Source organism: Tauraco erythrolophus, chromosome 4 (genome assembly GCF_009769465.1).
Source record: "Tauraco erythrolophus isolate bTauEry1 chromosome 4, bTauEry1.pri, whole genome shotgun sequence".
Lineage (NCBI taxonomy): Eukaryota > Metazoa > Chordata > Aves > Musophagiformes > Musophagidae > Tauraco > Tauraco erythrolophus.
The window spans coordinates 1,975,411-1,990,707 of NC_141468.1; the positions used below are offsets into that span (position 1 = coordinate 1,975,411).

General features: G+C 41.9%; 1 protein-coding gene across 1 annotated transcript in view; it reads right to left on the reverse strand.

Annotated features, from left to right (window-relative positions):
• Positions 1 to 1,464: 1,464 nt before the first annotated feature.
• The window catches only part of LRGUK (leucine rich repeats and guanylate kinase domain containing), a 42,690-nt gene continuing 28,857 nt past the window's right edge, over positions 1,465 to 15,297 (reverse strand). Inside the window, exons 14-17 of the mRNA XM_086609853.1 lie at positions 11,116 to 11,317; positions 10,042 to 10,155; positions 5,585 to 5,742; positions 1,465 to 1,557 (exon numbers count right to left, since the gene is read on the reverse strand). Coding sequence (XP_086465979.1) covers positions 1,465 to 1,557; positions 5,585 to 5,742; positions 10,042 to 10,155; positions 11,116 to 11,317 — 567 coding nt within the window. The remainder of the gene's footprint in view (positions 1,558 to 5,584; positions 5,743 to 10,041; positions 10,156 to 11,115; positions 11,318 to 15,297) is intronic.

Consider the following 15,297-nt stretch of genomic DNA (forward strand, 5'->3'; position numbering starts at 1 on the left):
ACTAAATCAAACCCAAAACATCTAGTAAAAGAAAACACTGATTTCCATTTTTCTTTCTCATTTCAACATAATTTAAAATGAATAAATCAGCTGCTTAAAAAAACTTCAAGTAAATATTTGGAAAATGCATGATAATTATGCATCTCTGTCTTTAAGCTTCTGCCATTGGTTTTCTAGAGACAGTTTAATTCAGCAGGTTCTTTCTTTCTTTCTTTGTTTTTTTCTTTCTTTTTTCCTTTTCTTTCTTTCTTTCTTTCTTTCAAGAGTCAATGTCCAGACTTTGTCATTAGAATGATTTTCATCAACACATCTGGTGTGTACAATTGGTGACTGCATTTGTTCAGGCCTGAAATGAACTGAAAGATGTGAATTTTCCTATTCCTTCTGATGGTTGCTGATTTAGATACTTTAAATGGCAACTCTGTGAGATTTTTCGTGGCAGGTAGGAAAAGCAAACAAAGAAGAATTCAGATTAGGAAGATTTACACCAGGGGAAAACAAGAGTGCCACAAAAGATCAATCAAAGGAGGTACATTATGATTTAGATTTTTAACACCATTTTTGCAGGGCTGTGACTATGAGAAGAGAAGAAAAAGAAGAAGAAGAAAAAAGAAAGAAAAAGAAGAAAAAGAAGAAAAAGAAAAAGAAGAAAAGAAGAAAAGAAGAAAAAGAAGAAAAGAAGAAAAAGAAAAAGAAAGAAAAGAAAAGAAAAAGAAGAAAAGAAGAAGAAAAGAGAAGAAGAAAAGAGAAGAAGAAAAAGAAGAAGAGAAAAAGAAGAAGAAAAAGAAGAAGAAGAAAAAAGAAGAAGAAAAAGGAGGAGGAGAAAAGAGGAGGGGAAAGAGGAGGAGGAAAGAGAGGAGGAAAGAGAGAGGAAAGAGAGAGGAAAGAGGAGGAAAGGAGGAGGAAAGAGGAGTGAGGAAAGAGGCGGAGGAAGAAGAGGAGGAGGAGGGAGGAGAGATAGTCAAGATAGGATCAATTTTCTTAAAAAAAAAAATAAGGAAGTGGAATCAGCTTTCAGAAATTCTACTGTAAACAGACATATCCACAGAAGATGTACCACAGCAACCAGCCTTGCGTTGAGCACAGCCTGTGACTTTCCAACCCTAATTACTAGCAGTGCTAAAAAACATGCTGGAGACTGTGAGCTGCCAGAAAGCAATTCTTTTCTGCTCTCTCAGAGAAGACGCATATAATAATTCTGTAGTTTTCAGACAAGTTATTTGTGGATGGCTCTGCCTCATACATTTTTGGTACACATTTATGGGACTGCTGCACTCCCAAGCCAAAGACAGGCAGCGTGTAATATATTTGTAGGGCTAGATTTAAAAGTGATAGAAAGGAGAGTTGTCTGAGATTTGCATCTCTGACAGTTCCTAATCATTCGTCCTCAAGAGCAGTGGAGAAGAAGCCTTGAACAGGCATTTCTTACTTTATTGCAAAGGACTTGGCCGAAACACTCTACGTTTACCTTCGAAAGAGCTGGACGTATGCACCAGGTGCCTTCCCTGACAGAGCCTGGCGTGCTGCAGAGTGACGTCTTTGGAGAGAAGCTTCTTCCTGATAAAGAAATATGACCAATTTTATGCAGCAACTTAAAAGGATATATGGTACCTTAAGTGGCTGTGATATACCTCTCTTTTGCTACGACTCCAGAGTGCATGCGCTTATACATTCTGGGAAATAGCAGAGCTATATTGTAACTGAAGAAGGTGCTAATATGATTTACTAACCTACACAAACCAAATTTTGGTGTGAAGTCTTGCTGGCTTTGCAAAAAAATGAAGATCTTCACTTCCAGTGAAGCTCCAGTTCTTCTACTAGTCAAAATGTGCCAGGATGTAACAGGAAGGAATCACAGAATCATAGAATGGCGTAGGCTGGAAGGGACCTTAGGAGATCATCTAATCCAACCTCCCTGTCATGGGCAGGGACGCCTCTCAACTAGACCAGGCTACTCAAGGCTCCTTGAGCAGGCTATTGGGGTGACAGGCTATTCAACCTGGCCTTGAATATCTGCACAGAACCACTTTTGATGCATCCCAGCCTCCCACTACATTGAAGCAGGGATAAATCCAGCTATGCTTTTGTCTTAAGCTTCTTTTCATCAGCAAGGGGCGGAATACAGAAGAATTTGCCTCCGCTGCATCTTAAATACACTGTGTCCTTGCTCCAGCAATGCAGAAAACCTGCCTTGCCAACTCTATATCAAGCAATATTGCCCCCTCAAAGAAGGAAGTACCTTTTGCAAATTTCAGTTAGTTAAAATGACTTTGTACAATGAACACATTATGATCTCAGCAGACTGGAAAATAGAGTCCCGAGTTTCAAGGGCGTGTTAATTAACACGTGCTGTAGGACAACGCAATTTCTCAGGTCAGACAAACGCAGCACTAGAGTATGCTTAAAAAAATAAGATATGAATTACAGAGCAAAGTTATTAAATCCTGCTTTGTTATCACTGATGGCCATTGATAGTTATCAGTTTAACAGCTAAATGACATGTCTGTAGCAGGGGCGGTTTGTCATGGTATGAGCAATGAAAGGGACTGTAGTTAATCTGCTGAACGCTCACAGTATGAATAGTTGTGAATTCCTTCACTTTCCTTCTCTATTTATGCTAAGTAAGGCTCTGCTTAGATGCTCACTGAGCTGGTGTTTTAATTTACTTTCTTTTGTAAAGATATAATTCTGACCCTTTTTTTTTTTCTGTGTGATTACAGATAGAGAGTCATAAAATGGTTTGGGTTGGAAGGGACCTTCAAGATCATCCAGTTCCTGCCATGGGCAGGGACACCCTCCACCACACCAGGTTTGCCCAAAGCCCCATCCAACCTGGCCTTGAACACTTCCAGGGATGGGGCAGCCACAGCTTCTCTCGGGCAACCTGTTCCAGTGGCCTCACCATCCTCAGAGGGAAGGAATTCTCCCTTGAGATCTAATCTAAATCTGCCCTCTTTCAGTTTAAAGCCATTGCCCCGTGTCCTGTCACTACACATCCTTGTAAAAAGTCCCTCCCCAGCTTTCTTGTAGCCCCTTAAGTACTGGAAGGCTGCTGAAGTCTCCCAGAGCCTTCTCTTCTCCAGGCTGAACAGCCCCAACTCCCTCAGCCTGTCTCCATAGCAGAGGTTCTCCAGCCCTCGGACCATCTTCGTGGCCTCCTCTGGACCTGCTCCAACAGCTCCATGTTCTTCTTGTGTTGGGGCCTCCAGAGCTGAACGCAGCACTGCAGGGGAGGGTCTCAGGAGAGCAGAGCAGAGGGGCGGAATCCCCTCCCTCGCCCTGCTGCCCACGCTGCTCTGGATGCAGCCCAGGACACGGTTGGCTTTCTGGGCTGTCAGCGCACATTGCCGGCTCATGTTGAGCTTCTCATCCACCAGCACCCCCAAGTCCTTTTCCTCAGGGCTGCTCTCAATCCATTCTCCGCCCAGCCTGTACTTGTGCTTGGCATTGCCCCAACTCATGTGCAGGACCTTGCACTTGGCCTTGTTGAACTTCACAAGGTTTGCACACACTCACCTCTCCAGCCTGTCCAGGTCCCTCTGGATGGCATAGAATCATAGAATCATAGAATGGTTAGGACTGGAAGGGACCTTCAAAGGTCATCTAGTCCAACCCCCCTGCAAGGAACAGGGATATCTCCAACTAGATCAGGTTGCTCAGCGTGTCAATGCTATAGATACCTTTCTGTTCATTACACTGTATAGTAATTACAGCCATACAAAATTAGTGCAAGCTTGGCATGCTCACAAGGGATAAGGCTGAAAAGAATCATATCTACTGTCTTCCCTGAGCAGCAGATCCTGCTTCTTATTTGCTTGTGGATAACTCACATTAATTTCTCCATATTTTTTATTTTCCAGTAGTTCTACAAGATGGGAGTGGAATGTGGTTAATGCAGTGAACAGACTATACTGAGGTGCCAAAAGCACCACAATAATTTGCAGGTCCCAATTGTAACAGTTTAGACAAAATTTTACTTCAGGCTACAGACGTATTTATATTCTGCCTTTTAAATATGTCTAAGAGGCACCTAGGTTTCACCTTGAACGTTTTACTATGTGTCACTTTCAGCTGATGCTGTAAAGCTTCCTCTGCATGGAAAAATTTATTGGAACTGTAGTGCAAGTAAATAACAAAAGGTATTACCAGCAATGAAGCAAGGAGACTAATAAGAAAGAGAGCTTTGTGGCCGCTAAGTAAGTTAAACCCAAGGTAAATGATGGCCTCCTTCATCATAAACCACTTCTCCCTGACTTGACAAAATGTAAACTTTCAAAATAAAAATCAAAAAAGATGAAATAAAAGTGAGAAAATAAATTGCTGGGGCAGGAGTGATGGCAGAGGCCACCAAGTAAAAACAAGATTCTGGCCTTCTCTCTCATATAAAACTACAAACCTTTGGACGAAAGAAACATGAAAATGAACACCTCTTGTGACCATTTTTTGAACTTCTGCAGGGTTCGAAAAGAGGGATTTCATTCAGAAACTGAAAGATGGGAGGTTCCCTATTTATGTCAGCCATTTTACAACCATACTTTCTCCACACCTAAAAGAGCCTTTTTTAAAGCCTGGGAACGGGGGCAGGGGAGCCTGTTACTTTGCTCCATCGACAGCACTACTTCTAACATCAGAGATAGTTATAAATACAGAGAGCGGCAAAATTGTACAGCAAGTCATGCCTGCCAAACCCATCATTCATCATAATGACACTCCTAACCCTGGAATGGAACAAAGTTGAAAGCTTTCATTTTTCTTTTTCTCTTTCTCCTGTCGTTGTCTATAAAAGAGCATTAGACACATCTGCTTCATAGCCCAAACTCCCCCACTGCCTGCAAGGAGAATGAATGCCTTAGGGAAAGGACTATTAAGGAGAAGCAAAAAAGAAAGAGAGATGAAGCTGAAGTTGCAAAGGTTATTTGAAATCCAAGCACATTGTTGAATCTGTTGATTGAAAAAGTAAAAGCAGGTGAAAAATGTGCTTAAATTTGATCTCTGGCAGTTATCACTAGCACGTACTGCTGTAAGGCTCAGCTGAATGAGTTTTTCCACTGCCGCTGGGATGGCGTTCATAAGTAATCTTCATTGTCCTAGTAACTGCATCTATTTCCTCTGAATAGGATCGTTCTGTATCTTGTTGAACCGAGAGATGATATTCAGCTCCCTTACACCAGTACAGACTTGGGTGAAATCAATTACGATCAACAGATTTATTCTGGTGAGCAGAAAAGACAGCCTGTCTTCTCCTCTGAGTAATCTGCCTCGTTCCCATCAATCTGCCTTAACCCTGGGAACTGGCAAATATTGTTGAAATGAAAGAGAAGTTGTGGTTGCCCCATCCCTGGAGGTGTTCAAGGCCAGGTTGGATAAGACTTTACGCACCCTGGTCTAATGGAAGGAGTCCCTATCCATGGCAGGGGAGTTGGAACTAGATGATCTTTAAGGACTCTTCCAACCCAAACCAGTTCTATGAGAGACAGCCAGAGAAGAAGAGCCAATTTTCTCTGGAGCAAAGAAAGGTCTGACTAACATGTATTTTTGCTACAACTTATCATTTCTGTCTAAGGTTAGAGTAAATGCTCCTTACCACAGAGCTCAGTTGTGCAGCAAGTTTGTCCGAGATGCCTCTTGGATAGTTTTTGGCGGAAGAGTCCAAGAACTCATTGACAGATGAAGACCGAGTAGTTCCACTAACTATTCCGCCGGGTGACAATCTTTGTTCTTGTAAGAGTCGTATTCTTGAACCTAGTGTGGAAAAGACACTTCTCAACAAAAATATTCTGCACACCACTTTCCTTACAGCAAGCAGAAAGAAACTAGTCATTTGTAATCATCATCAGCTGCCTTTTTGGCACAATTCTGGATTCGCAAAAGATAACTGCGGAAGTTATAATAGATATAAACTATGCGGCCTCAAAAAGCTTTTAAACATTCCATGTACTTCATAGATATAACAATGTATCCTCCTGAATAGTTAGGCAAATGAAAGCTCAGCAAGTTTGCAGATGACACCAAGTTGTGTGGTGTTGTGGACACGCTGGAGAGAAGGGATGCCATCCAGAGGGACCTTGACAGGCTGGAGAGATGGGCCTGTGAGAACCTCATGAATTCAACAAGGCCAAGTGCAAGGTCCTGCACGTGGGTCGGGGCAATCCCAAGCACAAGTACAGGCTGGGCGGAGAATGGATTGAGAGCAGCCCTGAGGAAAAGGACTTGGGGGTGCTGGTGGATGAGAAGCTCAACATGAGCCGGCAATGTGCGCTGGCAGCCCAGAAAGCCAACCGTGTCCTGGGCTGCATCAAAAGGAGCGTGGCCAGCAGGTCGAGGGAAGTGATTCTGCCCCTCTACTCAGCTCTCGTGAGACCCTCCCTGGAATACTGTGTTCAGCTCGGGAGTCCCCAACACAAGAAGGACATGGAGCTGCTGGAACGAGTCCAGAGGAGGCCACGAAGATGATCAGAGGGCTGGAGCACCTCTGCTATGAAGACAGGCTGAGAGAGTTGGGGCTGTTCAGCCTGGAGAAGAGAAGGCTCCAGGTGATCTTATTGCAGCCTTCCAGTACCTAAAGGGGGCCTACAGGAAAGCTGGAGAGGGACTTTTTACAAGGGTGTGTAGTGATAGGACAAGGGGCAACGGATTTAAACTGAAAGAGGGCAGATTTAGGTTAGATATAAGAAAGAAATTCTTTACATTGAGGGTGGTGAGGTACTGGAACAGGTTGCCCAGAGAAGTTGTAGATGCCCCATCCCTGGCGCAGGTTCAAGGCCAGGTTGGATGAGGCTTTGGGCAACCTGGTGTAGTGGAGGGTGTCCCTGTCCATGGCAGGGGGGGTTGGAACTAGATGATCTTTGAGGTCCCTTCCAACCCAACCATTCTGTGATTCTATGAAAGTTATGAAAAATCTGAAAAAACATCCCTACATTAATGGACTAGGAAGAGGTGCTTAAGCACGTGTAAATGAGCTCATTTTGTTATGGATGCTCTGATATGCACCACTGTTATGACCTCTACACTAATTACAGTCTGCCTGCTTAGAAGTTTAACCTTCTTAGAGCTCTTGGAATGTGATGGGGAGTTGGAGCAGGGTATCTTTCTTCTGTTACTTGTCTGAATTTCTGTGAACAGAAATCAAAGACTTGCGCCACTGCTGGAATCAACATGAACTCAAGCCAGAAAGCTGAAGACGGAACTAACTCACTTTTTCAAAAAACACTTTTTCAAAGTTGAAAAAAATCCGTAAACTGGGATTTATCCTGTGTACAAAATGGTATCTAAATATGAAATTAAGTAAAAGAAAAAGTCTTGTAAATATTAGTACAGATGGACATTTTTTGAACAATTTGATCGCATTGTGTGTCATACCAAAGCACAAGAGCTCACAATCTAAGAAGTCACATACAAAGGCAGTGGGTGAGAGGCAAGGAGGACATCCCATCCGTATGCATGTCATATACTAAATACAGTTATTTTTCTTAGTATATGCCTTTATAAAACAGATTCAGTAGTCATCAGATGACTCTCAGCCTACCCATTATATACTGCTGGTTTGTAGCTGCCAGAAGATCTGGTGTTAAGAACAGAGGAGATGAGACGTGAGATCAGTGGGTTCTGTTTCAGACACAGCAAACTACTGACTTGGACATCGAGTAAGCAGTAGAGCCTAACTTCCAGAGATGCAGAGCTTCACACTGCCAAAACTTCAGTGGGATTTCTGATGCCCAGCATCACAAATAATCAGTCTTTGGCATAAACGTCCCTTTCCTCATTTGTAAAATACAAGTAGTAACACATGCTCTGCAGGACTGCTGTGAGACATAATTAATAGTTGTAAAGTACCCGAGTTCCATGGATGAAAGATGCTAATGCAAGTACAAAGCATTATCAGCTCTGAAATACATTATACTTCTGCTATAAAAAGTTTTTAAAAGAAGAACTTATCTATTTTCTCCCAGTATTTTACTCTATACATGAGCAAAAGATCTTGCACAGCACTTCATTAAAAAAAGAATTAACAACCTATCATAATCTCACACAACCAATCTTCCCCCTGCTACTATCTTACTAAAAACGTCCATATTAAAGACAACCTTGGGGCAAGTTTTTGAAAATAAATTATTTCACACAGTCTATAAGAAGAGATGATCTTTAGAAACAGGATAGTTAAATTTATTTAAGCACCTATAAATGAAGCTCTAAATGAATTTAATGGGGCATAGTAAATTTAAAAGTTACTTTATGAACAGCAGAATTACCAAAATCTAGTAGTATTAATGAAGTTTCTGTAACCAGTGACAAGTCACTCACTGAAAGAACTCAGAACTGCTGAGGAATACAAAGTCCTTTAAAGGAACTTCAGATGCACACATATATCTTCAAAAATACCGTGACTATATACAAATCTTTTATCTTGAATCCTTCCCCTTTTTCTTCTTTCCTGATAATCTAGTTAGGCTTCGGTGGGTTTTGTTGCCTCTCAGGACAAAATGTCTCCAGTGTTTTTAAGACAAATAAGCAACAATATTAGAGTAAATATGACAAAGAAATCTTCTTTCTCACTTCAAACAAACGCGGAAGCTCTGGAAATTAAAATCAAATCTACATAGTTTAAGATTAAATAAGATTCTTCAGAAAGATCCTTGCTGCTGCACCAGTGAGACGCCACAGTATGTGCAAAAGCTTTTTCCTTGTCCACTGGGAAATCAGTATTTATTAATTCTTTCAGGGTACAAAATTGCTTGAAATGATGAACTGATGAATTTTACACTCTCCTTCATTAACATTTTCAGACATTTTTGCCTTCCCTTCAGCTACTTTTATTTGCAGCTTTCTGAGCCACACAGAAGGTCATGAATATTGGCTCTGTGTTACTTAGGAAACTCATTAACCCTCCTGTTGTAATGCTTCTAACCAAGACAGTCATAAACCATGGAGGCTCTCGGAGTTAGAGGAAAGAGCTCACATAACTGAGCTTATTAGTTCCCGTTGTGCAACATTTTACTGCCCTAACGTTGGTTTCTTAGTCCTTTTTCTCCAGTATTTTAGAGATCACATTCTACTTTCATCCCAGCTGGTAACCTGCTCTGTCTGGAATAAATTCAAGGGTTGCAGCTGAGTTCTCACAATCTGTTAAGCTAATCTTAGTTATGCTGCCTCTGACAAGAGTAGTCCTCCTTTCTTCCTCCACGGGCAGCCATGAAGCTCTTCTCCTGCACCCTTCCCTCCTTGAGCCATTTCGATAGCTGCACGACAAGTTCGATCAAGGAATTGATCTGTCTGAAAGTTGATGTTTTTTTTTTCCTAGGTTAGTTTTTGGATGGAACCATTCCTTCGTCCAGATTACACGACTGCACGATCAGAGGAATCAGAGCAAGGAGAACACTAGAAATGCCTAGGCAGGAGAGGTAAATTGGGCATGACCACTTTTTGCAGCAGCATGCACTTGTGTTACCTGGAAGCGATCATGAGGCTCCAGCCTTAGCCACTCAAGGGCTAAAAGGCTTCTGTTAGACATTCTACCCATCATTTGAGTTTACCCCGCAGCAGGTAGACACAAAAGCACTTGGAGTGGATTTGTAAGTTGCCTTCACTCATCTTACTATCCTGGTTTCATATACCTCTTCATGCTTCTGGCTGTCTTGGGCAAGAGAGTAAAATAAAGTCTCAGCGCCATGCCATTTCTTGCTGCTCAGCACTTTGGTAGGCACAAACCTCTCAGCCATGGACACATCTCTCACTCGTGATTCATTTGGAATGAATGAGAGATCCTCAGCCCAAAAGCATCCTCCAGAAGAGTCAGGCAACTCACTTTCTGCATATTATTGCCTCAGGGCACACAGTGATGTAAAGTACCTGGGAAGATCTCCATTAAAGGTTCAGATCCTAGGGAGGAATCAGCCCAGGAGACTCATTACAGAGAAGCACACGGAGGTTTCAGCAACAAGCAGTCTCACAGGTTGCATCATTCACAGATTTCAATCCTTGTAACAAATAAGGAGGAATATTCTACTGATAAAAACAGTAGTAGCATGTGCCCAGACACAGTACCTGCTCCTGCTCTGCTATTCAAGTCCTGAATGCTATCAAAAACTGGAGGTGGCTCCAAACCCAGGTATGCCTTTACCAGGAAACTCAGCTCTGTGAATGCCTCATCCAAGTCATCTGCAGAAAGGGATATGCATTTCATGGCAGAGAGAAAGGATACATAATGAAAAAAACAAGCTTTCATCAGCAAGAAGTTAAAATCACAGAAGTTTGACACAGAAATGCATCTTAACTCATTCAGCTCATCTCTTTGGGAGAAAAATCTTCATAAAGAGCACATTCAAGAAACAATCTGAAATTCATCTCAGTTTCTGTGCTCACCTAAATATTCTCCTTCTGCAATTTGGTTTACTGTGCTTTATTCCTTTAATGCTACATTTAAATTGTAAGCTCCATACGCCCTTGACAATAAGTACAAAACCAGTATTTCATCCACAACGATATATTTCACCAGCACTGTGGTGAACCACAAAAATCACCACCACAAAAAGGCAGACGCAGTATCAACTAGAAAAGAATCTTCTCTACCACCTGCTATCCTCAGTTCCTAAATATCAAGAAGCAAACATCTGTTTTAATGAAATATCTACCACCCTCACATTCCTTGTTCAGGCTGGGGGACTTGAGTAAGTTACTAAGCAGAACAGTCCTACGAGGAAAAGCTTTGCAGCAGCCTCTCCTGCCCAGAGATAATTTGGTCTGTTTGATCAAAAGCACCTCTGAACTCTGCTCAGAAACCAACAGACAATTAGCACAGATCAGTTTAACACTCTCATTGGAGACAACACTTAACAAGTGTGCTGCTGGGTTCAACAGTTGGTTCACTTTCTTAAAGCACAACTCGGACATCGCAGAGTAATTCAGTCCCGACAGATCTTGAGAGCTTTTGGATTCCTGGGACAAGAATTAACTGAGAAAATCAATTAAGAGGATAGTTTAAACTCTTATGCTGAACATGAAACCATTTATCATCCCTAGTTTAATATTTGCCAGTGGCTTTGTTTGCGTAGCACTTTCAGTCCATCTATTGGTGTGACATTAGAATTCACATTTATAGTACGAAAGAGATTAACTTACCTGTGTCGACCACCGCATCAAAGTATCCTGGAAAATCCTCACTTATTTTGATGTACATGTCCACCCTGGAGACTGCCTCTTCAATCTCTGGCCTGCTGAATAATCCTTTCCTCCGCAGATGTCCCTCATATTTTTCTTTGTTCCTTGGTACTAACAGGATATATCTGGGTTTAAAGTAGGTATTTTTCAAGCTACGCACACCCTTTAAAATTAAGCAGAGAAATGTTTTGTTCCTGAAACTGAGTGCCTATGGAGCTTGTAGCTGAGTTTAGGACAACTCTGTATTTATCACAGATTACTGGGAAAGTAGTACTGGAAATCTGTATCCAATCTGCAGGTCTCAAGATCCAGCATCCAACTTTACAAATTAGGCAAGTTCAAGGTGAGTGCCCCAAAGCTACATGTGGAAAACATTATATATAAGTAGCATAACTTCATTCTAACCACACTTTTGAAAGAATCCTTTAGTCACATTCCACAGTGATTTCAAGTATCATGCTTCTCATACCTACTAGTTAATGGCTTTTTCTTCTTTTCCAGCCTTTCTATTCCATCAGGATCTAGTTATCCTAAATGTCCATGTCACTGACTCACATTATTTTGCTGACACACAACTTATCTGCACCACTGCTTTGGCCCCTGGCTTTCCACTATGAAGAAAATGTCAATTTTCTCCTCAGCTGGTATATTTTCCTAAGTGAAAGTGTGCAACTTCATCGAGATACAGGCACATTTATTCTGCTGAAGCAGCTTGCAATGCTACCCCCTCCTAAAACTGGGTATAATCACAACTCCCCAGCAGAGATATGACGTGCACATTCTTCCTCTGTTACACTATGGTCAGTCGTCTTAACTTCAACCATTTTCACCACCAACAAGCTATCTTGAAAAGGACTCGTAGAATAGCAGACTAGGAAACACGTACGTCTTGCACCAACTCCACTGGAAGGACAACGGCTCTGGTTGGCACTAATTGAAAGCTGAAGACTGCAAACACCTATAATCATGTTGTTTAGATCTTAAAAAGGAGACCTGTCTGCATGCTGGGACTTAAAGACAGTGTTTACTAAATGATGCAGGTAATGGTACCAAATTTGAATTTCCAATAGCCCTCCTTGAGAGCGGACATGGAGCTGCTGGAGCGGGTCCAGAGGAGGCCACAAAGATGATCTGAGGGCTGGAGCACCTCTGCTCTGGAGACAGGCTGAGAGAGTTGGGCTTGTTCAGCCTGGAGAAGAGAAGGCTCTGGGGTGATCTGGCAGCCTTCCAGTACCTAATGGAGCTACAAGAAAGCTGAAGAGGGGCTTTTGACAAGGGCATGTAGTGATAGGACAAGGGGCAATGGATTTCAACTGAAAGAGGGCAGATTTAGATTAGATCTAAGGAAGAAATTCTTCACTCAGAGGGTGGTGAGGCACTGGCACAGGTTGCCCAGGGGAGTTGTGGCTGCCCCATCCCTGGAAGTGTTCAAGGCCAGGTTGGATGGGGCTTTGAGCAACCTGATCTATTGGAAGGTGTCCCTGCCCACAGCAGGGACATTGTAACAAGACAATCTTCAAGGTCCCTTCCAACCCAAACCATTCTATGATTCCTTTGTACCAACACACACTTTGAAAAGTCTTTTCTCTCTCCCTCTCACTCTATCTACACACAAACCAGAATATCGCAATCATGTAGCCCTGCAATATGGTATTGCCGTTGCTGTTAACAGTCCATAAGATTTGTTCTGTGTTTCCAAGACCTGAGGACTGAGGCTTGCCCTGCTCACTCTGAACTTTTCTCGACTTGGCTGTAACTCTGTTTTACTTGGTTCAGCTGTGACAGCAATTTTTCTTGTTGATCAGGTATCTATATCCAATTGTTTTCGTTTTGTTTATCTTTGGGAGGTACAACCATGGTTTTATGCTGATAGCAGTAACAAGCAGTTGTTCCAGGTAGAACGAGGTGTTTATGACTCAACATAGTAACAGAGTCTAGATAAATACAGGCCTGGCATGATAGCAAAGACCTTGAGAAGGAAACACAGGACACAATGCAGAGGACCTATAGGCATGGGATGATAGATAGGGAACAGCTGTGACACTACACACCTCACAATGCCAGTTAAAAAGACAAAGATCTGGGGCAGAACAAAGCTGGTTTTAGGGGCAACAAGAAGAAATAGCATCTAACATACATAAAGGGCACCATATATAATGAATTCATGTATCAGAAATAGTGTGGCCAGCAGGACTGGGGCAGTGATTGTCCCCCTGCACTGAGCACTGGTGAGACCACACCTCGAATCCTGTGTTGAGTTTTGGGTCCCTCACTACAACACAGACACTGAGGTGTTGGAGTGTGTCCGAAGAAGGGCAATGGAGCTGGTGAAGGGTCTAGAGCACAAGTGTTATAGGAGCAGCTGAGGGAACTGGGGTTGTTTAGCCTGGAGAAAAGCAGGCTGAGGGGAGACCTTATTGCTCTCTACAACCACTTGAAAGAAGGTTGTAGCGAGGTAGAGGTCAGTCTCTTCTCCCAAGTAACAAGCAACAGGATGAGAGGAAATGGCCTCAAGTTGTGCCAGGGAAGGTTTAGATTGGATATTAGGAAACATTTCTTCACTGAAAGAGTTGTCAGGCATTGGAACAGGTTGCCCAGGAAAGTGGTGGAGTCACCATCTCTGGAAGTATTTAAAAGACGTGTAGACGTGGTGCTGAGGGACATGGTTTAGTGGTGGACTTGGCAGTGTTGGGTTAATGGTTGGACTCAATGATCTTCAAGTTCTTTTCCAATCTAAATGATTCTATGAATTCATATATAACCTGGAGTTGAAGACCAATGAAGAAAGAGAAAGGTGTAAACGTGTTATCAAACACATCCAAATGACCCCAAGAGGATCCTGGGAGGAGAAAGAAGAAACTGTCAACATGAATATCTTCCCAGCAAAGGGCTCAGATTTTGATAAGTTGCTGTAACATCCCTCCCCAATGACAATACCAGAGGGAAAGCACTGACCTTAGAACCCAAAGGAGCAGTGAAAGGGTGAGCATAATACCAGAAAAACAGATAGAAACCAAGAAGCACATCTTACAATTTTAATTGTATTATTATTGGGAATTTTTCGGTCTGTAAGTAGTCAAAATGCATTATTATTCTTCCTTTTTCTGTAATAATTAGACCTAGACTGATGAGGATTCTTAAATTAGACAGTTAAAATTTCCATCATACTAACAATAAATTCTTGGCTTTAATTTTATAGATATGATCACATATAAAAAAATGATAATTTTGGGTGTTTAACGATCATTGAGAAAAAAAAACTAAAACGGGCCAATAACCAGTGTAGTGTCTGGTGATGAGCAAATTATCCAAAATTAAGTGAGACCATGCACATTATTGCACTGTGGTAAACGTGGGGAAGCTTACAGCATTTTCATTGGGACATAATACACCTTCTTCACTAAAGTGGGTAGGAACAGAGAAGGACTAATATGTCAAATCTGAGCACTGTTCATTACTCCATCAGAACTGACTGTCACATCCTTAAAGCTGGGGTTCTCCAGGATAATTCTAAAATATAGTAAAATACAAGGAAAATCATGCAAAACTCAATAACAGGCTGAATATTTACCAGATTTTTTTTTTTTCTGGTTGTAGTGTTCTAAGTATGGAACAATACTTTGCTTCATTCTAAGAATTTCAGAGAGTGATTCTGGGGAAAATCCTATTCATTTTGGTGAAAAATAAAGGGGAGAATTTGGGGCACAGAAATCTTTGCATCCAGTTATGTGATCACCTACTTTCAGCTATGCTGAAATTACTACGCTCTGTAATTATTCAGAGATTGGAAAACCAGCAGAATGGTTTCAGAATTGGAAAACCAGACCCACATTCCAGCCTAATAACACCCTCCTCATCTGAAGTTGCACGACGACTGACTTCTGCTTCTGATTGAGAAGTAAGATAACAAATGATCCATATGCCCCCAGAACTATTCATATGCCAGGAAGGTGACCCACCAGTAGTCTGGGATGAGCAAGGAGGACAAAAACAGCAGAGATATAGAAAGCTTCTGGTGTGCCTGATAAATTTGCTGTACCGAGACAACAGGATGAGTGACTGTCTAATATGAAATAAAGAATAAAGTCACCTTTAAATAAAAAGGGGGAGAATATGGGATTTGACAGTTGGAAATCAAAGACA